We start from the raw sequence: 27,310 nt of genomic DNA, 5'->3' as shown, positions 1-27,310 counted from the left end.
AGAGGCTGTATGCGTGTGAATGGATGGATGAAGTGTGGGGAGGTTAAGGAATTGATTTCCCGTGCTCACATTCTCCAAGACTAACCTACGCTGACCCTCCCTAGAATGGAAAGACAATAAGCACATTTCTACTTGCTCCAGATTAGGGTTGGAGAGGTCTCCTAGTCTGCCCCACGGAGAAACAATTATGGTCAAGGGAGAGCATCTCTGGCACTTTGTGCTGGAATCAAGAGTTGTATTAAAAAGATATTCTGCTGAAATGTGGAATCAGTAATGTGCCCATCGGGGACACGTGTTCTAAAGTGTCTTAAAGTTAGCCCACCCAACATCTGTTAACAAACCGAAGTAGCTTACCATGTCTAGCTTGGGAAGAAGAGCTGGGGTGCTTCTGTCATGGAAGCCCAAGCCCACTTCCAGTCCTGGGGTTCTGCTAGCCCATAGCCACAAAGTATGGTGTGCTCTGTGTAGGGATATGTGTAGACTTTTCTTAGGTGACCAGGAATACACATACCAGTAAGGTACCTGAGGCTGGAGCTTGCTCAGTGGTACACGTGGTACCCTGTCTGGTGCTGATGAAGCACCTTCACCTTCACCTTATGCCTTAACCACACAAACCAAAGAACAAAATCGTACCAACTTCAGTTTCATCCAAAGACAGTGATGGCTTTTTGTTTTGAATTTTGAGGTAGGAAACAGGCAACTTTAAAATAAACTTAATGAACTTTATAGATCTCATACTATCCATAAATCCAGTAATTCACCACTGCTTTGCTGTTGCCTGGCTCCACCCACTGCATCCTTTGTTTTCCTCAAACTTAAAACCTGAATCCCTACCCATGCAAAAGAAAGCGTCATGTACTTGACAATTAAAAAGCAATTACCAGAAATATATGTACATTTGCATAGTTTATTCCAGTCACAGAATTTATAACTGCTTTAAGCAGAATTATCAGCCCTCTGGACAACTGATAAACCCATTTGTCCCCGTCCCCAATGAGCTCTCTTTTCTTCCCAAATACTTTTAGAACAATTCTGCCGGCCCTTTTTCAAAGATTTAAGTACTGCCCAATTGAACATAATCAGGAGGAAGAAGGCTGGCTCTTGAAACAATGGCCTGAGCAAGGGAAGTCTTCGGGTAACTTGTCTTCGGGTGTCAGCCCCTTGGCCAAAACCCTTCATTTTCTCTAAGTACTTATAAAGTACTTATAAAGTGGTAATTTAGTCTAAGTTACCTGAAGAATCCCAACTAATAATCAGCACTAGACTCCTGAGACTACCCAAGGAGCCCTGAAATAGGTTGCGCCAAAGGTCCAGCATCCTGTCCATGAAAGTCAACTGATGTTTTTGGAAAGTCTGACAAAAGGTCACAGAATGCGTGCATTGAGAGACCTTAGGAAGAAACCCTCCAAATCATTCCAGAGAGGTGGCCAACCAGCCCCATTTGGAAGCCTCCAGGAAGGGGGAGATCTGGGCAAGTGGTTCCACTGCTGAACAGCATTTCCAGGAAGATCTAGAGCTTGGCCTTCAATGGCTGGCTATGGGAGCAAGTGGTTTTGCTCATAGAGGTAGTACAGCATCTGGATAAGTTCTCAATGAGTTGAGATCCTCAATGAATTTGTCGTACCTTCTTTGACCTAGTATTGAAGTGGAGCAACAAAGATTAGTATACCATTTACCAGACCAGTTGGGGTGTGTGTGTGAGAGAGGGGGGGGAGGGAGGGAAGGAAGTGGGGAGGGAGGGAGAGATGGGGGAAGGAGGGAGGGAGGGAAAGAGAGATGGGGGGGGGGGACAACCAGGAAGAAACAGCAATAATTTAGGTTGCTTCCCATCAAGGAAGATATTTTAGGAAGGTGAGGATGCTGTTCACATGAAATGCCTCATTTGAAGACTAAATTAACCAGTCTTCTGGTTGGGAACAATAAATTGAACCACACACTTAAAAACTGGGTGCTAAGTCACAAAGGAATAGAGAAAGGTGAAAAGGAATAAAGGATTCCCTATTTAAGATTTTAATGGCTTCACTAAGCTGCCGGCTAACGTCCTTTGTGGGTCTTGCTAATACCATGTGGGATGTCACTTACATGAATCAAATTCACAGCTGTTTACCTTGATCACCTCCAGGAGTTTTTCCATCCCTTTTTGGAGACTCTCAGGTATTCCTAGTCACGTGCCAAGACTAGGCACAGGAGGCCCAATTCTGGCCAATTCACTGTTTCTACCACAATCAGCAAGCCCATGAATTACAAGTGGCAGCCATGCCTGTTATCCCTTCCAGCCTAGCAAGGCCAAGCAAGACAACGTAATTAAATAGATGTTCCTTAACATTTCTTCACAGGGTTCTGTTCATTTCAGCCCAGCCCTTAATCTGAGGAGAAAGAACGCAATGCACTCTCTGGCCTCTGTACCAGAACTCACTGGGAATGTGCCCGTGTCGTTCCCACCCCCCCACCCCACCCCCAGGAAGGCAGGTGGAGAGGGATCTTGCAGCAGCCACAGGAAAGAAGTGAAGATAACTGACACTTTAGGCAAAGTTATGTTATCTTTGAGTTTGTGATATCTGGAAAGGGAACTGAAGAGAGAAACTTTTGGAATGAATTATCTAAATTCCAAGGGAAGTTAGGTGAGATCCAATCACTTGAAATCCTGAAGGAGCAAACAATCCGAGAAGGATGAGAAGAATTCTAAGAAATCCTGTAATGGACTATCAGAAATAACCCAACAAAAGAAAAATAAGGTGGGTGCTGGGTGGGGGGAATTTGAGGAAGCCAGCAAGGATATGGGAGTTCTTTCAAATGCTGAAGAGAAAAAGAGATGTATACAGAACATGGAAAGAGGAACAATAAATGTGTCAAAAAATAAAGCCCAACAGATTGTAGGCCCATGGTAAGAAGAAACCGCTTAAGGCTGATGGGTGCAAAGGCAGCATCTTACTTTGCATCTTCCCCCAGAATAAAAATGGTGCTACGGTTATGAGGAAACTGCATTTCGGGACAAATGTGGTGGAACCATCAGCTGAAGGGGAGGCTTTAGCCGTCTTTCTCAGGGAATAAAGAGACAATCCAGTTTAGAGTCTGTTTGGGGTGACACCAGCGGTTTCCCAAGGGAAGACAGACAGTCTGGCAGGATTCTTGTAATAATAGGTACCGTAATCAACAATATAATATCCATTTGGGCCTACACACCGGTGGTTCTGGTTGCCTAACCCTAACCCCAACAGATGAGGACAAGAGAGAAATTAGATTATTTTGACTGCTCCAGAGCCACACGGATTACAATCTTGGGTGTTGAGGGTGATTGCAGAATATTCTTGGTAACCTCTGAGAACTTCTGGAAGACCGGAGAGGTTGGAGAAGACTGGGGAAAATCAAATCTTAACGAGAAATTTCCTGCCAATGAGAACAATTACTCAGTGGAACAGCTTTTTCTCTGGAGGCTGTGGGTGTTCTATCACTGGAGGTTTTTAAAAAGAGATTGGATAGAATGGTATAGGTTCACCTGCTTGGTAAGGGGGGTGGACTAGAAGACTTCCAAGGTCTCTTCCAACTCTTATTCTATTATTAAATTCCACCTTCAAAAAGGGAAAGAGAAGGAGAAACTACTGATCTGTACCTTTGACCTCTTCTGGGCATTGTCTTCAAACAGACTATTTGTGTGCACTTGAGAAAGAAATACAACAGTTAAGAAGAGCCAGCGGGGGTGTGGGGGGTGTTTCACAAAGAAATTATCCCAGACTATAATCCTGGAGAGAGTTACTAGCTTTGTAGATGAAGGGAATCTTTTAAACATCATAAACCTGTATCTCAACAAATTCTTAGAGTGTTTCTAGACACTCTTCACTAGAGACTTCCTTCCAAGCTGAAGAGCAGCCATTAGAAATCACTTCTTTGGGGGTACAATCATTCAGCCAATGGTGAGTCCATTTTACAGTAGTTTCATCCAGCCGTAACGCTCGGGGGGGGGGAGGGGGGGCGAGGCACAGAGCTCATTTTATCAAGGGCTTGGAGGAGGGAATTGTGTGGGGAGAAAACTTGGAAAGTACCTGACAAGAGAGAAGATTTGAAAAGATCTAGAGCAGCCTGAACAGTGAGCTGAAATGAAGAGTTTAGAATGGCAGAATCGCTAAATTCTGCATCTTGGTGGGAAACATGCAAGGCACTATTCCAGGATGGCGTAAGCGTGACTTGATAATAGTGCATGTGAAGGGGATCCTGGTGTTCTCATCAACTATACATGAGCAGCTGCTAAATAGGCAAATGCTATCCTGGGTGCATTTGCAGCTACATAAAAATCCAAATCCCAAGAAGTAAACACTCTACCCTGCCTTCGTCAATCCCCACCTGGAGGCCTGTATCCCACCGTGGCCTGCGTCATTCAAAAGGCTGCCAGAGCTCTAGGAGAGACGGTGGGAGAGCTGGATATGCTTAACCTACAGCAGGGAGACACGAGGTCGGTCTTCCCACATCCGAAGGGCTCTCAGAGGGCAGGACCAGAACCAGGATGCTCAAAGAACAAGGAGGAGGTCAGGCTGGCCTGTGAGGCAAATTTACTGGAGGTCTTCCAGCAAGAAGGTCATCTACAAAAAGATTCTCCTGCGAGGCTTCCCAAACTTTTTCCTTCGTTACTCAAAAACCTCCTATCAGAAGGTCATTTTTACCCAATGTAGGAAAACCACTTTAAGTCAATTTAAAAGACTCTGTTGCGATTGGGTAATGGGGTTGTGTGCCGTTACCCAAAGAAAAATCACTTTTACCCAATTTGGGATAATTTACCCAGTTTTGGGAATCACCGTTCTAATGAATTGGAGCAATGACCTCCATGTTTTTCCGTGTTGACTTCACCTCCCCTTGTGGATTCCTTAGTCCTGCCTCTCCCCAGCCCCACCACAAATGGACTTGTCCCCACAGAGAAAATGTCCAGTAAAATGGTGGGCCCTGAAGGAGGAAGGGCGGCTGCAGGGGGAAAAGTTCACAGGCAGTGGCCCGGGATGGTTGCCCGCAGCTGGGCCCCTAAGAATGGAACTTGCCCCAAAAGCAGCTGTGTTGCCAACTGCTGCCTCTTCATTCATATTGTTGTGTTTTTCTCCCCTCTCTTGAGGGAGTTCCTAGGTGTGGGGCTAATCTTGAGCCCCTCCAAAGAAAGTTAACCTCTAGTGGGATGCTGGCCTCTTAGCTCCCCCAATGGTCATTTAATCCTGCTTGGTGCCCCCCTTTCCCCACTCCCCCAGCCCCAGCCCAGCTGTCCTGCTGCTAGAATGGGCTTGGAAACGGAAGGCCTGCCAAGGAAGGCCTGCCACAAACCTTGGTCTCAGGCAGGGCCATCCCTAGAAGCCTCCTCAGTCACTTTTTGGTTTTGAAGGAGCCCAGGAGTTTTGGCATGAACTTCCCCATCTTCTTGTCTTTGGCATCCGTCTCGCATTCCTCCTCGCTTTGCTCCTCCTTCTTGCAGAAAACCTCAAAGCGGCTGTAGACACGCTTCTCCTTCCTCATGCTCTCCATCCTCTTCAGAAGAGAATCCCGGTCCTCCGAAGGCTCCCTCTGCGAGCCCCGCTTATGGCTCCCAAAGCTTTCTGATCTGCCAATCCCCGTGTTCCTCTCGTCCCCTTTGCGCTCTAAACTTGTGGCGGACCTGGACAGGTCAGGATTACTAGCCGCTGGAAGCTGCCTGGCCAGCTCTGCCCGGTTCTTCTGGCTGTTGGCCGAAATCTGCTCCAGAATGACTTTCGTGTCGTCTCGGAGGTTGCTGCTGTAGAGGACGTTGGCCGTGGAGGGGGGCAGCCGAGGTTGAGGTGCTGGGTTCGCCCTGACGACGGGCACCGGTGCAGCCAGTTTGGGAGTTTTCTCCTCTTCTATGATCTCCTGAGAGTCGCTCCGGGACATTCGCTTGAGGGCTCCTGTGCTCAACTTATCGGGCTTCCAGCTCTCCAGGCCTGCTTCTTCCTCTGTTTTTTTCTCAGCTTTGGGATTTAGCAACTGCTTCAGCTTGAGAGACCCCTTCCTAAAAAACTCCCTTGGGCTCTGTTCCTGCTTGCAACTTTCTTCCTCGGGCTTACTGAGAGAGCTGTCAGAGCCCTTGGAGGAGACGGTGCCGAGCGGGGCCTGTGCTGGCTTGTGGTCTTCGCTTTCAGGTCCGTCTCCTCCTTTGAAAGAGACGTTTTCCTTCCTGTCTGCCACGGCAAGTTTCTGAGTTTCTCCCACAAATATTAGGCTCTCCTTCTCTGGAAGACTGGGTGGGTCTGTTGGGTAGAACCGAGAAGCAAGCTTGTCCGTCATATTGCTCCCGTGGACCGTGGGGTCCTTGCTAAGCACGTCGTTTGCTGAGGCAGACCCTCCAAACTGCTCCTCCGACTCCAGGTGCAGCTTATAAGGGCTGAAGGAGTCTTTGGAGTCCAGCATCCGGCTCTCCAGAATCTTGTACTGCACTGACTTCGTGCACTTTTTTTCTGCGTTCTGGGATTCTTCCTGGAGAAACGCAGACATAGCCTTGGTGTGGCTGAGGGTGGCGCTTTGTGAGTCTTTCCCCACCGACTTGTACTTTTCCAGCAACTCGGCCACTTTAGAGACAGAGGTGGCTTTAATGGTTTCAGCGTCCCTGGTCATTTCGGTGGAGGTCTGCTCTTTTTGCACCATTTGGACTTTCTCAGCGGATGAGTTTTGCTGGTCTAATTTGGCAGCACTAAAAATAAGAGAAGATCGAAGTCGCGAACTCCTCTGGATCAAGGGATTTATCCTGCTCCGGAAGGGATCCTGTTTCACCACCGAGGTTTCTTCTGGCAATCTCTCGGTTCCAGAAATGTCTTTGGCATTTGGAAGCGGAGGTTTGAAAGTGGTGAGGAGGTCGCTGGGATATCTAGTAAGGGGTTCTGGAGGACAAAGTACCTCGTTATGCGTCTCCGACTCCACGGGCATCGGAAGGCCTTCCTCTCCCGGGTCAGACTGACACCCGCTAAGGTAGGAGGAAATTCTCCAGTTGCGTAACCCTGCCCTGTTCTCCTGAACCTTCTTGTCTTGCTCTACGTCTTGGCCTTGGTCGTGCAGAAAAAGCCTCTGTTCAATGCTCTGCTTCTGTGTGGGAGACGTCTGGCACATAAACTTCTGCCCCATGTTTTGCCTTCTTAGAGACGGAAGACCGAGGAGATCGTTCCCTCCTGGATTCAGGTGATCAGAGCCGTGTCGCACTTCTTTAGAAGAATTGGAAGGCACATAATCCAGCCTCAATGGATACCCGTCTTGGGGGAAATTGGATTCCAGTTCTGGACACCTAAATCCATCTGCATAATCTTCTGGTTCATTGAATCCTGCTCTGCCTCCCCGGATTCTTTCAAAAAGCCCCTGGGGCCTGTTAGCTCCATGGGGATGTTCAAATTGATATTGATAAAACTGATCTTTTTGAAAATGACTGGACTGAATTTTAAATTCGTCCAAGTTGTTCATGTACAACTGCTTAGAAAACTGCTTTGTGGACTGAAAATTCTCAAAGGTGCCTTCGGCAAAGCTGTGTCTTTTAAAGGAGTCCATTTCCATCTGCTTGGAACGGAGGTAGCCCCGGACAGGGTCCGCCTGGCAGTTCTCCATTTCCATTTTTTTGGAGTACATTCGCATGGCCGAGCCCTCTAAAGTATGACGCAGCATGTCGTCTTTCCTAAAAGAAGACAGGAAATACCTGTCTGGGTCAATCCGATCCATAAAAGGTGAGAAAAGGTTGTCCTCTCGGGGGAAAAGCAGGGGAGGCTTCTTTGAAAAGAAGGGCATGTTGTTGGCAAAGGAGGCCATGCTGTAGGGCCCCACCGGAGCCTCGGTCCTCACTAAAACGTTGGACGGAGGAACCAGCGGGTCTGACTGGGCGAAAAGAATGCGGAATTCCTCGTCGAAGCTGGCTACAAGCTCACCCTGGAAGATATGAGCGATGCTCCGGTGGATCTTCTCAAATGACCACATGAAGCTGGAAAGGGAACAGGAGGAAAAATGAATCTTTGCCATGAGCTGCAGCCCATCACACTTAACCCTGCCACGCCCTAAACACTTCCAGGCAGAGATCTCTCTCTTGGTTTCCATTGGCCATGGGACCTCTAGGGTCAATTGCCAGCTGGACAGCAGGCCACTTTATTAACCTGGTGGCCCAGTGGGACCCAGGTTCCATGGTCAAGACTTACTTTCTCAGCAGTTTCTCTTTGGAGAAATTGGTTCTATAGGTTCTCGTTAGGATGCCCACGATGAGCCCGCCCACTCCCTGCTCACCTATAGCTGCCACTCAGCACCACCATGCAGTCCACCAGCAAGAACTTCTCCTTCACGTGACCCTTGAATGACATCCCCGTGCGGCAATAGTAGGTGGGGCCAGAAACTGTCCGCACGCGTAGGAACTGCAAAGGAAGAAAGAGGCTGATCAGCAGGCACCCGAGGACGTTCTCCCTCGGCCCGACCTCGCTTCCAGTCCAGCATCGGTCCCCACATTTCCCCTCTTGGCCCTTCCAGCATCCATCCTGGCAGCTTCCGTCCTGCTCAAGAGGCTCGAGTGGCTCTCACCTTCGACCAGAGCAGGATCAGAGCGGGTGGGGTGGGTGGGGGGGAAGAATCCTGCCTGTTCCCGAGGATGTGGTGTTGTTTCACTTTATGTGAAACAGCTCTTAACTCTTCCTTATATCTGGTAAACTTCTCCCCCCCTATGAGAAATTATTTCTGAAACTGGCACACAGACTGACAACCAGAAATTTCCAGTGTGCACTCAGTATGGCAATGTCCCTTGGAATGAGATAAGATGTCGCCCTGTGTTCTCAAAACACACTTTCCTACTTTTATCAAATCATGATTTACTCGGTCCAATGTTCTGGGTTCCCACAACATAGTGAACCTAACATTAGCTAGAGCCACGTTAAAGGGCTGACAGTATGCTACATTTCACTAGCTGGCCTATGGCCAGCCTATGCTGTACACAACCAGCCCCCAAGCGTTGATGCTTACCGGCTACAGCAGCGAGCCATTGGCCAAAAGGAAGAAATTGACAGAACAACAGAAGACTTGAAAGGGACCTCGGAGGTCTTGCAATCCAACCTTTTGCTCAAGCAGGAGACCCTATGCCATTTCAGGCAAAGATTAACCAGGCTCCTTGTCCCCATGAAAGAAGCTTCTCCTTTGGCTTTACAGATCTGCCTCCAGTGGGGTCTCTCACTTGAGCCCTCCGACTGAGGGCTGCTCCCTCAGCTGGCATCTGTCCTGCCCTCTCCAAATCCCTCCGGACCCATTTTTGTGCTCACTTCCACAAAGTTGAGGTTCACTCTGCATTTGGCAGCCATGTCCAGGAAGAGCTGGGCGTGCATCTCGTCGAGCAGGATATACACGGGAACTCTGCGTGCAGCCGCATCCAGTACCTCACTCAAGAGGTCCACATCGGTGAAAACATCCATGACGATAGCAACCACCTGAGGGAGTAGGAAGACGCTCAGATTACAACCCCAGACAGATAGGCTGGCTGTCTCCAGGCTCGGCCTTCCCTTGTGTGACAATTTTTTTCAATTTCAATTTGTTTATTTATAGGCCGCCCTTTTCCCTGAGGGGACTCAGGGCGGCTTACAGTCACAAAGGGAAAGGAAGTGTGGGACAATAACAAAAAAGAAATGTGCACAAAGTAAAGATTAGATAATAAAACTCAACATTCACTCAACATTCGGGGGGGGCAAAAACAAATTATCCCCAGGCCTGACGGGCTAGCCAGTTCTTGAGGGCTGTGCGGAAGGCCTGGACGGTGGTGAGGGTACGAATCTCCACGGGGAGATTGTTCCATAGTGTCGGAGCCGCAACAGAGAAGGCTCTCCTCCGAGTAGTCGCCAGTCGGCACTGACTGGCGGATGGAATACGGAGGAGGCCAGCTCTATGCGATCTGATGGGGCGCAGGGAGGTAATCGGCAGAAGGCGGTCTCTCAAATAGCCAGATCCACTACCATGGAGCGCTTTATAGGTGGTGAGTAAGACCTTGAAGTGCACCCGGAGACCAACAGGTAGCCAGTGCAGCTCACGGAGGATCGGTGTTATATGGGCGAACCGTGGTGCGCCCACGATCACTCGCGCGGCCGCGTTCTGGACTAGCTGTAGTCTTCGGATGCTCTTCAAGGGCAGCCCCATGTAGAGCACATTACAGTATTCCAGCCTAGAGATCACAAGGGCTCGAGTGACTGTTGTGAGGGCCTCCCGATTCAGGTAGGGCCGCAACTGGTGCACCAGGCGAACCTGGGCAAATGCCCCCCTGGTCACAGCTGAAAGATGGTGGTCAAAAGTTAGCTGTGAATCCAGGAGGACTCCCAAGTTGCGGGCCCTTTCTGAGGGGTTTAAATTTTGTCCCCCCAGCCTGAGTGATGGTATGGTGGTCAAATTTTTGGGAGGGAAACACAACAGCCACTCGGTCTTGTCTGGGTTGAGTATCAGCTTGTTTGCTCTCATCCAGTCTTTAACGGCATCCAGTCCCCGGCTCATCACGTCTACCGCTTCATTGAGTTGGCACGGGGCGGACAGATACAACTGAGTATCGTCCGCATATTGATGATATTTTATCCCGTGCCTTCGGATGATCTCGCCCAGCGGTTTCATGTAAATGTTAAATAGTAGGGGGGATAGGACCGACCCCTGCGGCACCCCATAAGTTAGGGGCCTCAGGGACGATCTCTGCCCCCCCACTAACACCGACTGCGACCTGTCCGAGAGATAGGAGGAGAACCACTGCAAAACAGTGCCGCCCACCCCTATCTCCCGCAGTCGTCGCAGAAGGATACCATGGTCGATGGTATCGAAAGCCGCTGAGAGGTCCAGGAGAACCAGGATGGAAGCATGGCCTCCATCCCTAGCCTTCCAGAGATCATCAGTCAATGCGACCAAAGCGGTTTCTGACACTCGGCCATCCAGACTTCCTCTGCCTGAGTTTGATAAGACGAGAGCAGCAGCAGCAGCAGCAGCAGCCATACTGTCTGAGCTCCCTTTCCCCAGGCCGGACACCCCGAGTCTCCGCTGGCTGGCCTACAAACCCACAGCACCCGAGGAAACCGGCTCTCCCTTCGAGGAACCCCCGGGAATGTCTGTTTGGAGGTCTCAGAGGTAGAGAGCGGAGGCAGGCCGTGTCGCTCTGCCCTGGGAACCGCACAGACCTTAAAGCAGCTTTGCTGGAGAGGACAGTGACCATGCCGTGCTGGGGAGAGATTGCCCAGGTGCAATCATAGCCACTGACAAGATATATCGCCCAGGTTCTGGGTGCGGAAGTTAGATTAAACCTTAGGAAAAGCCACAGGAATATTGAACACTTTTAGCTTTGCCCAACATTTCCATTTTTATAAATGTGAATTTTGTAAATGTTATAAAGATTGTGCTCTGTGGAGAATCAGTGCAGTTTTTATACATAATATCATATTACAGTTAGTCCTCTACTGACAACAAGAAGTTATATTTAGTGACTGTTTGAAGGTTCAACAGCATGGAAAAAAGTGACCTAGGACCACTTTTCGCACTTACGACCGTTGCTGCCGTCACCACAATCACACGATCAAAATTCAGACGCTTGGCAACTGGCTCAAGCAAAGTCAGTGGGGAAGCCAGATTCACTTAACAACCAAGTTACTAAACAACTGTAGACATTCACTTTAAAACTATTTCACTTAGCAACAGAAATTTTGGGCTCAATTGTGGGTTGTAAGTTGATGACAACCCTCATATAAATCACTGTTTAATTTTTATTCTCAAAACTGTTCTGAAGCACTGATTAAGAACTGGAAGTCAATTTACGGGAACGATAACCCTGATCTTGTAGACATTTTAAAAAATATCTTACTTAGGGAAGTCCAAATGAGATAAAGCTGTTAAGGGCACAGGAACCGCTTCTTATTTCTTAAATAAGTCTTAAAGAGTCACTTCCTAAGAGAGCCCGGCACGCAGCGTCATTCGCTAGACTTTCAAACTGGCTACAGCTTCCGTCCTCTTCTGTTCTATCTGTACCTGAAAATTTCCTGTATTTTTATCCCCCCCACCCTTCCTGAGATTATACGGAATCTTTTAAACATTTAGGAACCCTACCCCTAACCTGAAAATCTTCAAAGAACACAAAACATTTCCTTGGAACAAGAAATATGACTTTTGTGTCATATATTTCAGTATTTAGAATGCATAAAATAGGGAGGGAAGTATGCAGTGGAGTACCCCAAGGTTCTGTTTTAGGCCCAGGACTCTTCAACATCTTCATCAATGATTTGGATGAGGGGATAAATGGGGAACTCATCAAATTTGCAGATGACACCAAGCTGGCAGGAATAGCCAACACTCCAGAAGACTTAAGGCTCAAGATACAGAAGGATCTTGACAAACTTGAACTATTTTAAAAATGAAAAAAATTAAAAACAATTTAAAAAGAAGAATATAAATTACAGGCATTTGCAGATGATTTAGTCTTCATTTTAGAAGATCGGCAAGAAACAGGGCCAAAACTATTAGACTGAATAGAAGAATATGGTGAAGTGGCAGGGTTGAAAATTAACAAAGAAAAAAATGAAAATATTAGTGAAAAATGTTACAGAGAAACAGAAAAGGGAGTTAATGGAAAAGCTAGCTATTCAGATTACTAAAAAGGTAAGATACTTAGGAATTCAATTAACAGCAGGGATGTGTAACAATAAAGGAAGACAATTACTATAAATTAATAAGACAAACTGAGGTAGATTTGGAGAGATGGAAGAATTTGCAACTATCCTTAATAGGAAGAATAGCAACAATTAAGATGAACATTTTACCAAGATTGCTCTTTTCATTCCAAACAATCTCGATAAAGTTAGAGAAAAAATATTTTGAAAATCTCAACAAAATAATAGTGAAATATATATAGCAAGGGGGAAAAGTGAGAATTAATCTAAAAATATAACAAGATGCAAGAATTAGAGGAGGGTTTGGGTTACTGAATCAGGAACTATATTATCAAGCAGCAGTGTTTTTACGGATGAAAGAATGGATTGTACTGAGAAATACAAGGTTATTAACATTGGAGGGACATGGCTTACAGTTGAGTTGGCATGTCTTCCTATGGTATGGGGGAAAATATACATGGTTTTTTTTCAAACACATTATATAAGAAATGCTTTATTATTAGTATGGGAGAAAGTTAGAGAAAAACACTATTTGAAGATACCAGCTTGGCTTTCGACAATGGAAGTGTAATACATCCGAATATTATTAATACGGGAAACATTGTTAGATATAAAGATATTTTAACAGAAAAGGGAGAACTTAAAAAGAAACAAGAATTAGAAGAACAAGGGGTTAATATGGTTTGGTACACACAATTGCAGATACAATCTAGATATGAAAAAGATACTAAATTATATGGTTTTCACATGGAGATAACAGAATTGGATGAGATACTTACAGGAACAGAAGAGCGAGTGATTAAAAAGTTGTATAACTATTTACTGCGTGTTAAGCTAGAAGAACAGGTAAAAGAAACAATGATAGCATGGACAATTTTTTTGGGATATTCGATAGAATTAGAAAAATGGCAGCAACTATGGGAATGAAATTATAAATTAACAATGACAACTGCTTATAAAGAGAATTTGTACAAAATGTTTTATAGATGGCACATGTCACCTTAAAGATTGGTAAAAATGTTTAAAGACAAATCAACTAAAAGTTGGAAATGCCAAATGAACTCAAAATCAAAACAAACAAACTACATGATACTCTTGACCTATTCTTGCCCAGAGGCAGAAATCTGGCAGCAGTCTAAGGAGCTGAGAGCGTCCATGGAGATCAGCAACCCGACCTCCTGTCCCCCCCTCTCCCTGAGTTTAGGGGAGCAGGAGGGCAAACGTCCAGGACACAAAGTCAAACTGGAGAACCCCTAGTGTCCCCTTTCTGCCCCCAACCCCAGAGACAGTGCAGACCAGCCTCATTTGGAAAAGGCTCTGACGCCTGTGTCCCCAACCTTAACTGCAAAAGAAGCCTTCTTTCTGGCTCTGGAGATCACGAGACGAGCCGGATCTGATAGATCTAACCTTGGATGGGGAGGGGTGCGCGGGGCTCACGTGAGCGTAGTTCAAACCCAGAAGTGAAGATGAAGAGGGGTCGCATAGCAGTGCGCCTGATGTAAAAATGGCCTCCGGGTCATCCCGAGGATCCCCCCCCCCAGTTCAATTCAATCATAGAAGCTATGCTGAAGCGGGATTCGTTTGCGGCTCGGTGTGTCGTCTTGCAAACAAGGGAATGCAGGAAGGAGTAAGGGAGGCAGAGAGCTGTGTGGCCGGTCTCCTTCAGGAGCCCTAGAGGAGCTCTGGATGGAAGAGCAAAGGGGGGGAGGGGGGGACCAGCCAATCCCCGAAGATGGTGCAGTGGGAAAGGGTGGCAAAACATGGTTGGACAACCATTTGTCCGGGGTGATATAAGGACTCTCGTCTTATTCAGGGAGTTGGACTAGAAGACCTCCAAGGTCCCTTCTAGCCTTACAATGATTTTCCTCTATGGTCAAAGCTGCAAATTTGCAGAGAGACGGAGCCTTGTCTGGAGGTGAACAAGGAGGCAGGCAACCTGGATTCCTAACTTCCCAAGTGGAGCAGAGAGAAACATTAGGAAAGCAGGCATCAAGAGCACAGCTGTTTGACTACAAAGCTGTTGGTGGTGGCTGGGTGGGTGGGTGGGTGGGCCGGCCCTCCCTCACAGAGGCTTTTCAAACTGAGCTTCCAACTCTACGATCCACCCACAAATTCAAGTGGGAAACTGTGCACCACCAATGGAGAGAGACAGGCGTCCCTGCAGTTAGTTCTTGCATCAGAGGGTTGGGAAGTGATCAGAATAACACTGGTTTTGAAAGAGGGATCTGGTGTAAGGTCCCAATGGAAAGAGGAATTTAACCCTAGTGCCAGTCGTTTGACACACACACACACACACACACACACACACACACCCCTCTTTGCTGGACTCCTGTGTTGAGAAGTGGACTGCACTCATGAACTGAAATGCTCACTTCCAGATCCAGAGCTCTTTGAAAACAGGAGACAACAGGTCAGAATAGACACACAGCACACACACACAATTCTGGGGGGAGATCCAGAACTAAAAATAGCCCAAAGGCTGCTGAAAGGAAAAGGTGGATTATCTGGAGGGGAAAGCCAACCGTTTTGCCCACTTCTCCTCTTCCCTAGTAGAACTTCTGACCACCACTGTCTCCCCTGCCTTCCACAACCACAACTTCACAGCTCTGCCTCTCGCTCTCCCACCTGCTGTGCAGCTCGAATCATCCGGCGCGCCTCCTCCTTGATGCTGGGATTATCCGGGGGTGGAGGCTGAACCAAAGTAGTCACTTCCGTTCCCCGGAACCCAAAGACCATTGGCCAGCCAAGATCCAGCTCTGGAACGGCCAGGTCAGAGTTCATTGGCCAGTAAGTGCCCGAGGAACCGTCCATGTCTGCATCTGGAGGGCTGGAGTCCGTGCTGCCACCTCCCTCCTGAGAGGCGAACTGCGGCTTCTGCAGGTGCTGAGTGATGTGCTCAACCTCCGAGGGGCAGAGGAAGTCCGGGGCCGCCTCCTCCACCAGGAACCGGTGGTAGCTCTCCTTGCCTTTCTCCGCCAGCAAGTCCAGCGCCAGGCGGTAGTACTCCTTGTAGTGGGGCGGCAGGTAATTGGGATCCAGAGGGTTGTCCCCTTGGGAGGAGCTTTGCGACCGGCGAGCCATGACAGCAGAAGCCTCTGTGGGGGGGAAAGACAGGGCAGTTGGTTGATTCAGTGGCATATGCTGCTGCCCCCCCCCCACTTGTGTCCCCAGAGTGACCCCAGGGGCTGGGCCAAGCAGTCTCCCTTCATTTCATGGGGCAGCTCTGCTCCCTCTCCCAAGGGAGGGGCAACCCCACCCAAAAAGGCCGTGCCCACCGGCAAGAGAAGCTCCAAGGGAAGGGGCTCTCTGTGGGAATGGCCCCTTTCTGGGCAGGCCCACGCGCACACTTCCCCCCCAGCACCCCCAGCAGCCCATCCAGGTGGCTGGAATGATGCCAGGCAGAAGCTCCAGCAGGATTCCCATCAAAGAGGACAGAATGGGACAACTCGCCATGGGACAATTGAACAATTCTATTTAATTATTTAATATAAATATTTTAATTTCTGCCATTCACATTTTATTCTGTCCCTCCTCTTTCATCCTGTCTTTAATGATTCTATCCCACCACTTCTCAGTGTAATTCTTGTCCCACGGCGAGTTGTCAAAGAACCCACAGGGGACTTTGCCAGTTGTGGCACAGCAGCTCTTTGAGGCTCTTTGCACAGGTCCGCCCTTCGCGTGTGAGCACCTGCCCTTCTCTCCCATTGCCGGTGGGCGCCTGGAGGAGCCAGCCAGCCAACCTGCCCCCCCGAGGCGCCGGGGCTCCTCTCCATGACAGAAGCTCTCACCACTCTCCAACAGAAGGAGAAACCACCCTGCAGCACCTGGCTTGCATTGCTGGAGCTCAAAGGACAGGCCAATTCTTGAGCCAGGCAATTTGGCTTCCTTTGTGGCTTCAACACCACTGTGGTTTGTACAGAGGACGCCTACTGGTGGGCTGCCAGAAGGAACCTGACAGAGCAGGCCTGAAAGGGGGGGAGGGGGGGTAGGCAGATCCCTGGGCCAGGTGAAAAGTGCCACTGACCAAAAAAAGGCGGTTTTTGCACCCTGGAGACCTCTTTAGGTTGGTATCTTGAGAGATAAAGGAGTTTCAATTCTGCCAAGCCCCCAAACTGGGAGGCAGCAGAAAAACCTTAGGCAGAAGCAAAGATGGCTACACCACCGTCTGGAGATGAAAGAAAACAGCAGCTGTCAAGCAGGAAAGGGGGAGGTTGGAGGGCAGAACCTGGGTGCAGGAGGCTCCTGGCCCCTCCTTCTGCCTCTCCCCACTCCCCCTCCGTCTCCCAAGGCACGGCCTGGCAAGTGAGATGGCTTGGAGGGGAATGGGCACCCAAGGCTCTCTCCTGAACAATAGTGAGACTGTGGGTGCTCCACAACTCCGGGGCCTTCCCCCCTCCCAAGTAGTTCCTCTCAGTGCTGTTCCTGGGTGGTGAATTCAGGACTGAGGTGGAAGAGGAGGCAGGATGAGACCACGAGGTGGGTCGTGCCACGTTCAGACGGCTTTGTTAAGTTTTGACCACGATTAGAGTTTATTTCGCCAGTGGCTCTCAGGATTCTGTGCAAATTCTGCCTGTTTAATCCACATACAATTCAATCCACCGCCTCAACCCTGCGCAAAGAGCTTAAACCAGTGACCAGCCGAGGGTGCCGAGTGCCCGTTAGGAAGAGTCTGTGCAGAAGGAAAAACCACGCGGCTGCTTGGTGCCAGCTCCCATCTTGCATGGACCACTTTGGGGAAACCACAGCCTCTGAGCACAGGCACGCTGGCCCTGCGGATCCTGGGAGACGGGAACGCCTTGCTGTGCTTGGCTGCGTACTCTCATCCTATTATCATAGCTGTTCCACTTCAGGTGTGGTGTGGGGTAGGTGCCAAAGGCCGCAGGGGAGTGACACACGGGAACGTCTCCGGGGGGGGGGGGGGGAGAAAGCGGGTGGGCCTCCTCATGTGCCTACATGAGCAGACTAGGCAGGCTTGCAAAGAGCCATGTCAGAAGACCTCGTGGACCATCGGTCTGCCCCCCTGGAGTTTGTTTTTGACCCACAAGCCTCTGCTGGAAGTTGGTTCCAGGCATCCACCGCTCTTTCTACTACTTCCCAGCATTACTTCAGAACTTCCCTCCCGCCAGTTTGCGGTTAAGTCCCTGTGGTTCTTGATCTTTGCTTAATATTTTAAATATTAGACCCTTATTCACATGCTCAATATATTTAACGGCTTCAATCACGTCCCTTTCCCTTCTGTCCTCCAAGCTGCCCGTATTCAGTTCCTCCAATCCCTCCTGGTATGTTTTGTCCCTCAGACCTTGGGCCATTTTTGCACCTCTAGACTTGTTCAGCCTTAACAGTATCTTTTTCTAAGTGGGGTTTCCAGAACACAGTATTGCAAATGAGGTCTGACTAAAGCTCTACATAGCGGATTAGGACCTCTTTCTTCCTGCTGGGATCCCCCTCTAGTGACGCATCCCAGAATTTGGTTGGCCTTCACACCCTTTGCCCATGTCGCGGTTGTCTGCTGGGAGTGCGCCTACATCTTTTCCTTCTGTTGTACCCACCAATACTGAGCACTGCCAGAGGAGTCTCCCCCCCCCCCCCCAAGTGCATGATCTTATATTTGGAAACTTTGAGCTGCATTCTACATTTTTGACCAATTTTCCTGCAATGCCAAATCATTTTTCATGTTATGAATACCTCCAGGGACGACAATTCTATTACACCCCTCTGCATCACCAGCAAACCTTATCTAGCCACACCTTCTGCTACATCACTGGGAAAGGCATTGAACAGAACAGGACCGGGGGCTGAGCCTTGTGGACCCCTGCCTCTGACGGGTCTCTGTTCAGATGGCAGCCCATTAACCACCACCGCACTCTGGGATCTGTCCCTGAGCCAACTTCCTAATCCACTGAACCGCCCGGGGATTAAGCCCTGGGCTGCACTGCCGGGACTGGCACGCTCCTCCTGCCTGTGTTTGTTAGCGGCATCTACTTCTGAGAAGACTGAGCGCAAGTATTTATTTAGAAGGTTTATTATAGCCAGCTCTAAGTTTATTAAATTCAGCTCTCTTAAAGTCTAAGGTATTTGATTTTGTCCTATTGCTTGTATCTGCATTATGTTGAATTCCAATATGACATAGTCACCCCCCACCCCAGACTTCCCCCAATTTCAACCCCTTCTATTATTTTATCTCCGTGAGTAAGAATTAAGCTCAGTAGGGCTGACCCCCTAGTTCCCTTCTCCTCCTTTTGAGACACAAAGATATCTGCTGGGTTTGTCAGGAGCCTGCTTGAGCCTCCCACAAAGTGCAGTTTGCCTCCCAGTTGATGTCGGCATAGCTGAAGTGTTCCAGTGTGCTTCTTGAACACCTTAGTTAACTGGTTATCAAAAGGTATTTCCTTTGTCTGATTGGGAGGTCTGTGGTTTACATCTATGGCAATGTCCCTTTTTTCCATTAACTCAAATGCATTCAAGAGTTTCATTGTTGAGTGGAGTTGTTTTGGGGATTTTTTGCATTTCAGTAGGGATATAGCTATTTTTATATACAATGCAATACCTTTTCCGAGGAGTCCCTGAAGCATGGGATAGTGCTTCTCTTTTTTTCTGTGTTGCATTAAAGCTCTCCCACCCACCCCCCGAAAGAGTTTTTAGACTTGTAGAAACCAAGCTGGTCCCACTCAGCTTTTCAATAGCAGGAGACGGATTGTTTTTTCCTCCGTCTTGGGAAGGGACGTCTACAGCCTCGCACCTCAGGGAAGTTTTTCTATGACTGCGATGGTGAGGAGGATCAATAGATATTCTATGTTCATGCTGCCCAAACCCCCTCTGAGGTGAGTAGTGGACATGAGGTCTCCAGGTTAATTCTATGTGGTGTGAAGAAAACCCTTCTTCTGAATTTCTGTACAAAATCTTCTCCCTGCCCACTTCCTCCAAACTACAGGCTACAGCCATATTTCCCTTAAGTCACCTTTCTTCCGTAACGTGTACATAGGCATTTTCAACCCCTTTCCTTGTTGAGGGCCTTCGACGGGAATTTCTCTTTCCCACACTAAGTCCCATCTTCACCAAGTCCTCCGCTTAAGACTCCATGGTTTTCTTTGTGGTCCATGACAGACACACTATCTAATTAGCATCTGGGCGAGGTTAGGGGTTTGCCCCGACACACATAACTTTATGCTTACATAAACAGATGATGTTGCATAGTTTGGGCAATGAAACTTTGCTAGAAAACCACCAAGATCAGAGAGTATCAAGGAGCCTTCATTTCAACTCTGAGCTACATGCGTTCTCCTTAAGAGCTACTTCTGGAGCTCTTCACAGCCTTTTTTTTTAATTACTGGCAGGTCAATTATTCCTGTGTGGAAAGACCTGAAATGTTTGCTAGTTGAATTCCAGGCCCAATCCGAGTTGTTGGTTTTCTGCTCAAAAGCCTTCAACAGCTTAAAAAAGCTGTTAAAAACAGCTTAGAATCAAAATCACGTGAAGTCTTAATACCACTTTATAAGGCCTTGGGAAGGCCACACTTGGAATACGGCATTCAGTTTTGGTCGCCACGATGTAGAAAAGATGTGGAGACTCTAGAAAGAGTGCAGAGAAGAGCAAGAAAGAGGATTAGGGGACTGGAAACTAAAACCTATGAAGAACTGGGTATGTCTAGTTTAATAGAAAGAAGGACTAGGGGAGACAGGATAGCAGTCTTCCAGTATCTCAGGGGTTGCCACAAAGAAGAGGGAGTCAAACTATTCTCCAAGGCACCTGAGGGTAGAACAAGAAGCAATGGGTGGAAACTAATCAGGGAGAGAAGCAACTTAGAACTGAGGAGAAATTTCCTGGCAGAACAATTAATCAGTGGAACAACTTGCCACCAGACGTTGTGAATGCCCCAACACTGGAAGTCTTTAAGAAGATGTTGGATAGCCATTTGTCTGAAACGGTTTAGGGTTTTCTGCCTAGGCAGGGGGTTGGACTAGAAGACCTCCAAGGTCCCTTCCAACTCTGCTATTGTATTATTGTATTGTATTATTGTATAAAGGCCCAACTACCCATCTCATCTGAAACCTGATCAACAGAAACTCTCTCTCCAAGGTGCCCTCACTGAGGGGTCCTTGGTGTTCTCTGAGCTTGGTTGTTTTCTTGCTGACGTCTCATTACATAAACTAGGCAACATCATCAGTGCTGCTAAGGAGGGGGGTTTGCTCTCATTTTATATTCTGGGGACTTGCCCTGGATGTCGGTGGGGGTGATCTGGCAGGCTCTTTGGTTGGGCTGTTTACTGTCAGCTTCTTTGGGGTATCGTTTACTTCTCGATTGTTGGTCTGATGTTAATAATCTTAGTGTCAATCTATGGTCATCTGGCTATTGATAGTGGTGGGGAGGCGTTTGGCCATTGTGTTCCCTTTCTGGTTGGTGGAGTGTCCCTTTTGCATACAGCAGGTGGATATTGATTATGTCTCTATACCTATTGATGGCTACTTTGGCAGCCCCAGCCTTCCAGGAATTCTCTCTTTGGACTTGGCTTGGTAAGGATGGTCTCGCATGTTTCAGTTTCCAAGTTGAAATTGTGGATAAGTCTGTCCAGATGTTGCCATGAAAGAGTTTTCACCGTGTCTTCTGACGGTTCACCGACAAAAGGGCGACTGACAAAAGCGCGCCCGACTAGACCACGGTGACAAAACCGTGAGTTCTTAACCACGCCGACGAATGAGCGATGAAGCACGCCGACAGAAGCGCGCCAACAGAAGCGCGCTGTAAACCTAACCCTAAACCTAACCCTAACCCTAAAATTAACCCTGAACCTAACTAAACCTTACCTTAACTTAAATCGCGCTTCTGTTGGCGCGCTGTTGTGGGCACGTTGATGACGTTGCGGTTTTGGCGACACGGTTTAGTCAGCGTGCTTTAGTCGAGCGCGCTTTTATCGGGCCACGCTTCTGACTGCTACTTGATGTTCATGGATGGATTCTGCTGGTCTTCTGCCTGCTTGTCCTATGTAGAGGCGGCTGCGGTCTTGACACTGTATGTTGTAGACGACTCCTGTTGTTGTTGTTGTTGTTGTTGTTGTTTCCTTTTGGGGCTGCTGGGTCTTTTGGTTTACTTGGGATGTTTTGGAGGGCTTTAGCTGGTTTGTATGCTGAGTCCATGGGATTGCAATTGATGGCTTCTGAAAGGTCTCTGGTGTAGGGTGTTGTTGTCATTTTTGCCACCTTTGTTGGTTGTGCGGTAGTAGGTTGAGCGCTCAGGCACTTCTTGATTGGAACTTGCATGGATCTATCCATTTTGTCAGAAGACGTGTAGATTATTTGTTTCCTTTTCCTGCTCTTGAGGATGTTTGTGCTTGTTTAAATGGAGTTCTTCCTAAATGGTTGGTGTTTTTTTTTCATGTTGGTGTGTTTCTACCAAAATTTCATAGAAATCTCTTCCCATTATCACTTTATGATAAATGTATTAATTCAAGGTAGGAGAATTTGCATTGGTCCATAAATGTAGCCATTGCAATCTCTGCTATTTTAACCCATAAAATTAAACAATATCCATTTATATCAGTGATAAGTTATACATCAATCGGGCGTCCTTTTCAAACACAAACGGCCACACCTTTAGCTTTTGTCAAAGTGTCTGTGAGATAAACCTGTCCCACCCAATCCTTCATTAGCAGAGATTTATCCTGTTCCATTAAATGAGTCTCCTGTAAATAATAAGCAATACCTGCCCTTATTGATTCTAAAGATGCCAAGACTACATTTTTAGAGTCTCACATGGAAACTAGGTCCATCCATAGATTTTATTTTGGCACACTTCTCAACAATTTCCCAATACCAACTGATTTTATCACCTGTAGCATTTAGCAAATGTTTAATAATAAACTCTTCTATATTTAACTATTATATTCTGTATTCTCACAAATATAGTTTCTCCATATTCAAACACAATTTTTATAAAATATAGAATCTATATTAAAAGAAAAAAGAAAAAACCTGATTACCTGCAAAAAAATAAAAGCAAATAACATTAATAAGGAAGAATCCACCCCCCCACACACACAAAGGGAAAAAGTATATGTAGGTAAAAAGAACCAAAAGAATTAAAGAACTTGACCATGATCCAAAGGAGATGGCCTAGTGCTTCCTCTCTGAAAATTACAAGGCAGTTTCAAACACTGCTAGTTGAAATAAAAGGGATTCGGTTGCTGTTGCGTGGACACTTCTTCCAAGCCACGGTAGGAAGAGCCACGGAAGGCCATGTTGAAGGCCACAAAGAGCAGCACGGAGTGCCTTCATCCTCCCTGAAGCTATATCTCCTCTACTTGGAGTCACCCAGGTTGGTGGCCATGTGTGGCACGAAAACACCAACCCCTCTTGGGCCATCCTGCCTCTTCCATATTTGGCTTTGCAGAGGATAAAGTTGCAAAGACTTGGGGAAGCCTTGAGTGGGAGCACACAGGATTGAGCAGGAGCTCCTGGCAGAGCAACGCCATGACTACCCGTTTCAGTAATTGCTTTCTACTGGATTTGGAATTATAGTCAGTCTCCCATTCATGTTTATCAACCATCAGACTTACCCCATCACTTATTTACTCTTGGAGGTGCTAGCTAAGGTTTCCCAGGAAGGTAGAAGCAAGTCTAACCCGCTTCTCCTTCACTGGTTTTCTACTTTGGCTGCACTCCAGGAGCTCAAAGCAGTCTCCAGGATCTCCCCAACAACAATTCTGGGGACACTGAGCAACCAAAGTGGCCCCGTGAGCCTCCAAGGCTGAAGTGCTTTGAATGTGGCCCCAGCCCAGGCCGAACCCCTGCAAGGCAGAGCCCCTTGCCGGCTTCATCTGACTCAGCTTCCCTGTCCTGCTCCAGGCAGCCTGCCCTCTCCATTGTTCCTGGTTTGGGGGGTGGGGGTGTCTCATGGTCTGCACCGTGCCAAAGCCCCCAGGACTGGCCAAGCCTTCCAGAGATGCTCCAGGCTGTTCAGAGGGAAAGGCCAAGAATCGTTTACAACATTATCTTCTGGGGAAGTGAGTAGATAATTAACTTGGGAAAAAGGCAGAACTAAAAATTGAACCTCCATTTACTCCGTAAGCTTACTGTCCTAGTTTTAAAAACCTTCTAATATCCGCTACATAAGAGGGGCCTGTTGGGTGATCCTGGTGGTTTTGGCCCTTCTCAAACTCAGCTTTATTTTCAGTTTTATTGTCTAATTTACTTTGTGCACATTTCTTTTTTCGTATTGTCCCACACTCCCCTTCCTTTTTGATTGTAAGCCGCCCTGAGTCCCCTCAGGGAAAAGGGCGGCCTATAAATAAATAAAAAAGAAAAAGAAAAAAAGAAAAAAAGCTTTGAAACAAGGCACTGGGCTGCCCCTGGCCTGCTCCAGGAAACAAGCAGCCGGGAGTGAAGCCCTCGACTTCCTTTCCAGAGAATGGCAAGCTCAAGGCGGCCGGCCTGGCCCAGCACCCTCAGGCGGCCACTCTCGTCCCGGGTGCCACCCCCTTGGCAGCTTCCCCAGCCACCAGTCAGAGCTCTGCAGAGAGGCCGGAGGATTCACCCTGCCCTCCAACGCAGCACGCCCTCCCTTCCTGCTCCAGCCCGCCCAGCAGGGCCTGTTGCTGCCTGCTTCTGCATCAGCAGCCCTCCAGTTCCCAGCCTACCTGCCTCGCCCTGCTGAACCGGCTGGGCCGCTTTGGCCGCACCCAGCTCCAGCAAAGCTCCCAGCTCCAGCCGAGGAGAAGCTTCCTCCTCCTCCTCTTCCTCCTCCTTCACTGGAGGCTCCTGGCTGTGCTCCAGCACCAAAGCCAGAAGGCAGCCACGCTCCCTCCTCCAAGTGGGCTCCTGGGAATGGGTGTGAGGAAGGCCTCTGCTGGGCACCACGGAGGGTTGCCTGAGAACTGCAGAGATCCGCAGAGTCAACAGGAGTATGTGGGGGGGGGGGCCTCCCCAAAGCTCCCAAGGCCCTTTGCTCCAGCTGAAGAGGCGCACAGAGCCTGGCACACATCAGACGGCCTCTCCTCTCCTGTCCGGCCTGCACCAGGGACACTCCCCCAGGACCTTGGAACTAGGGCAGAGAGAAAGGGGAGTTGCTAAAGTTCAGCCCCAGGGTTGAAAGCTCCCCCTTCTTCTCCTGGAAAACCCATCTTTCCCTAGCTGACTCTCCTGTAGCGCACAGCCAAACCAGGCTCCATTTTCTGAGAGGGAATTCATCCATAAGTCACAGTGAACCCAGGGGAACTCCAAATCGCAGACCTTCCTCTGGAGGAAAGTTTCTCCCAGGGGATCCCAGCACCAGGTGGACTTCCTACACAGGAGGGGTCCTGGGGGCAGCCCCACCGCGTGTCCAGTGAACTCCCTGAGATCATCCTCTGCAAGTGCGGCTGGGACTCAGCCTAAGACCCAAGAGGCACCAGGAGCGCTCTTGGCAGGCCCGCTTGGCTTCACGCGGCTCTGCCATCAGCGACTTGCCTGCCCCAGCACGTTCCGGGCGCTGCTGGCACAACGAGCGCTGGGGAAGGTGTGGGCACGCATGGCGCCGTGGAAGGGGGGGGGGGGAGAGAAGCGGCAGCTCCCCCGGGACACCGGTCTTCTGCCTGGCCAGCGCCATCCGCCCTGCCCTAACGGGCGGGCCAGTACGCCCAGTCCTGGTGCGCACGGCCCGGCGGAGTTCAGGGGTTGCCGGCCGCAGGCGAGATGCGTCCACCGCCCTTTCTCGGAACGAGTTGGACCCCGCCGCCGCCCCTTCCCGCCCTAGTTAACTTCCCAACTCCGCAAGGCGTCGCCCTTCCCCAAGTTCCAGCCTCGCCCCCGGCCCCCTTCGGGGTCGTCCTCGCGGAGGCTCTCTGCCGCGGGAGGAAGGGGACCGGCCAGTCGGACGCGAGACTCGGCGCTGCGCGGCGGAGGGACGATCCTCTTCGCCCTCCCCTCGGCCGTCCAATCCAGCCCTGCCAGCGCATGCCTTACCTTCCCGGGGTCTCGGGGCCGGCCGGCGGCTACTCCTGCTGGACAGGTGGCGGGCTGGCCGCTGCTGCCGCCGCGCTCAAAGGCTGTGGGGCTGGCGGCGTTCGGCGTCCCCACCCCCGGCGCTCCCGGCGCCTGATTCACCTCGGAGCGAGTGCGAAGCTCCACCCAGGGCAGCAGCGGAGGGGAAGCGAAGTCGGCCGACGGCGACGGTGGAAAGAAAGGCAAAAGGCGCTCCCGCTCTCTCTGCACATTCCTGGCGCGCCTCCGCCCCCCCCCGCCCCGCCCGGCCCACGGGAGCGCCACGGAGCCCGGCGGCCGCGAAACTTCACCGGCAGCGGGAAGGGCTTCTACCCCGGCGCCGAGCCGGGTTGGCGCTCCGCAAGACAGCGGCACCGTCCCTCGGCGCCCCCGGAGAAGAGCCCGAAAACAGGCGGACAGGGGTGTAGCCGGCAGCCGAGCGCAGCGTGGCGAGCCCCCCACCCTCCGCTGCTCTGCGGTCGCGACTCCGACCCAGTTCTGGCCTCGAGGGGCCCGGTGCCTGTTGCGGGAAGCACTTCCGTAGAGGCAGCTGCGCTTGCGGGCCGGGCCACCGGGGGCTGGGAGCAGGGCGGCCTCGGTGGGTCAGCCCGGGGGAGAGGCGGGGCAGGCGTAAGGCCGAGCTGGAACTCTGGGCGGGGGCCCGGCCGCGGCTCCTCCCTTCGCCTTCCTGTCGCACCTGCACTGGCGCGAGCGGCTCGGCGTGATAAGGGTGGGCGGCCCCTCGCAAGCCGTCTAGGTCTAGGAGATGGGCGAGCTGTGGACGCCCCCTTCTTGTCCCGGACCTTTCTGACCCGACGGAAAAGACAGCGGCGACGCTGGTCTCCTAGTCATCCCGCTTCACTCGTTTCATTGGCAAGCGGGCAGGATTTGTGAATCCAACCATGGAATCATCAGATTGAAAGGGACCTTAGAGGTCTTCTAGTCCAACCCCCTGCTTATGGCAGGAGTCCTCCGACTATTCCAGTCAGGTGGCTGCCAAGCCAGTGGTAGGATTCAAATAATTTGGCAACCGGTTCTCTGCCCTAATGATTTCTTACAACAACCAGTTCACCTACTGTAACCGCTGAGAAAATTAACACCAGCTCTCCCAAAGTGATGCAAACTGAGTGACTCCCACCACTGATGCCAACCCTTGCTTGAAAATCTCCAGTGATGGAACTGCCATCTTCTAATTTGATAGATGGTAGATTTAGCCTCCAGGCCCCTCACCATCTTCATCTCTCTGCCAATGTTCCCTCTAATTTTTTTCTGTGTGTGCAAAAAGCATAGCGTTTGAGTGGCATATTTTCATGCCTGAGCGCCTGAATTTTTTTCACAGATGGTTCATAGAGCAGTTGATTTGTAGGATCCGAATTGGAATGGAAAAAAATGGCTTTGTCCATGTGTGTGTGTGTGTGTGTGTGTGTGTGTGAGTGAGTGACCGAGGGATCGGGTAAGGGAACTGTGCCTATTTAGAAAAGATCAATTATTGCAAACATGATCAAAGATAAGTATGGGGACAAGTTGGGCGAGAGAGAAAGTGATAAACTACTGTCTCCACCCCGGGTCTTTGCAGCACTGAGCCCCACAGCAGACTCTCCACTGCCAATTTCCACTCCAGTTCTCTTATCACTGTGTATCCTGCCACTAATCTGTACTTAAGTCCTTACCTTTGCCAGATTGCTCACCAAGCAGGGCACTGACCCAGCTCGCTTTTCAGCACGATGGGGATCTTGTGAGACACCCATCACA

The 27,310-nt window shown here is 49.5% G+C and overlaps 1 protein-coding gene across 1 annotated transcript; it reads right to left on the bottom strand.

Moving 5' to 3' along the window:
* Positions 1 to 887: 887 nt before the first annotated feature.
* On the bottom strand, positions 888 to 26,159 carry SACK1H (scaffolding CK1 anchoring protein H). The gene is made up of 6 exons (XM_014071306.2): positions 25,541 to 26,159; positions 15,234 to 15,703; positions 9,252 to 9,416; positions 8,236 to 8,360; positions 5,299 to 7,939; positions 888 to 1,634 (listed from the first exon to the last, which is right to left on the bottom strand). The coding sequence occupies exons 2-5, from the start codon at positions 15,687 to 15,689 to the stop codon at positions 5,338 to 5,340; spliced, it is 3,348 nt and encodes a 1,115-aa protein (XP_013926781.2). The 5' UTR covers positions 15,690 to 15,703; positions 25,541 to 26,159; the 3' UTR covers positions 888 to 1,634; positions 5,299 to 5,337.
* Between the last annotated feature and the right edge of the window lie 1,151 nt (positions 26,160 to 27,310).

This window comes from Thamnophis sirtalis, unplaced genomic scaffold (assembly GCF_051295495.1).
Source record: "Thamnophis sirtalis isolate CommonGarterSnake01/CBP01778 unplaced genomic scaffold, rThaSir2_p1.2 scaffold_2, whole genome shotgun sequence".
Classification (NCBI taxonomy): Eukaryota; Metazoa; Chordata; class Lepidosauria; order Squamata; family Natricidae; genus Thamnophis; species Thamnophis sirtalis.
The sequence above is the reverse complement of the archived record's forward strand: the minus strand, read 5'-3'. Positions and strand labels throughout refer to the sequence as shown.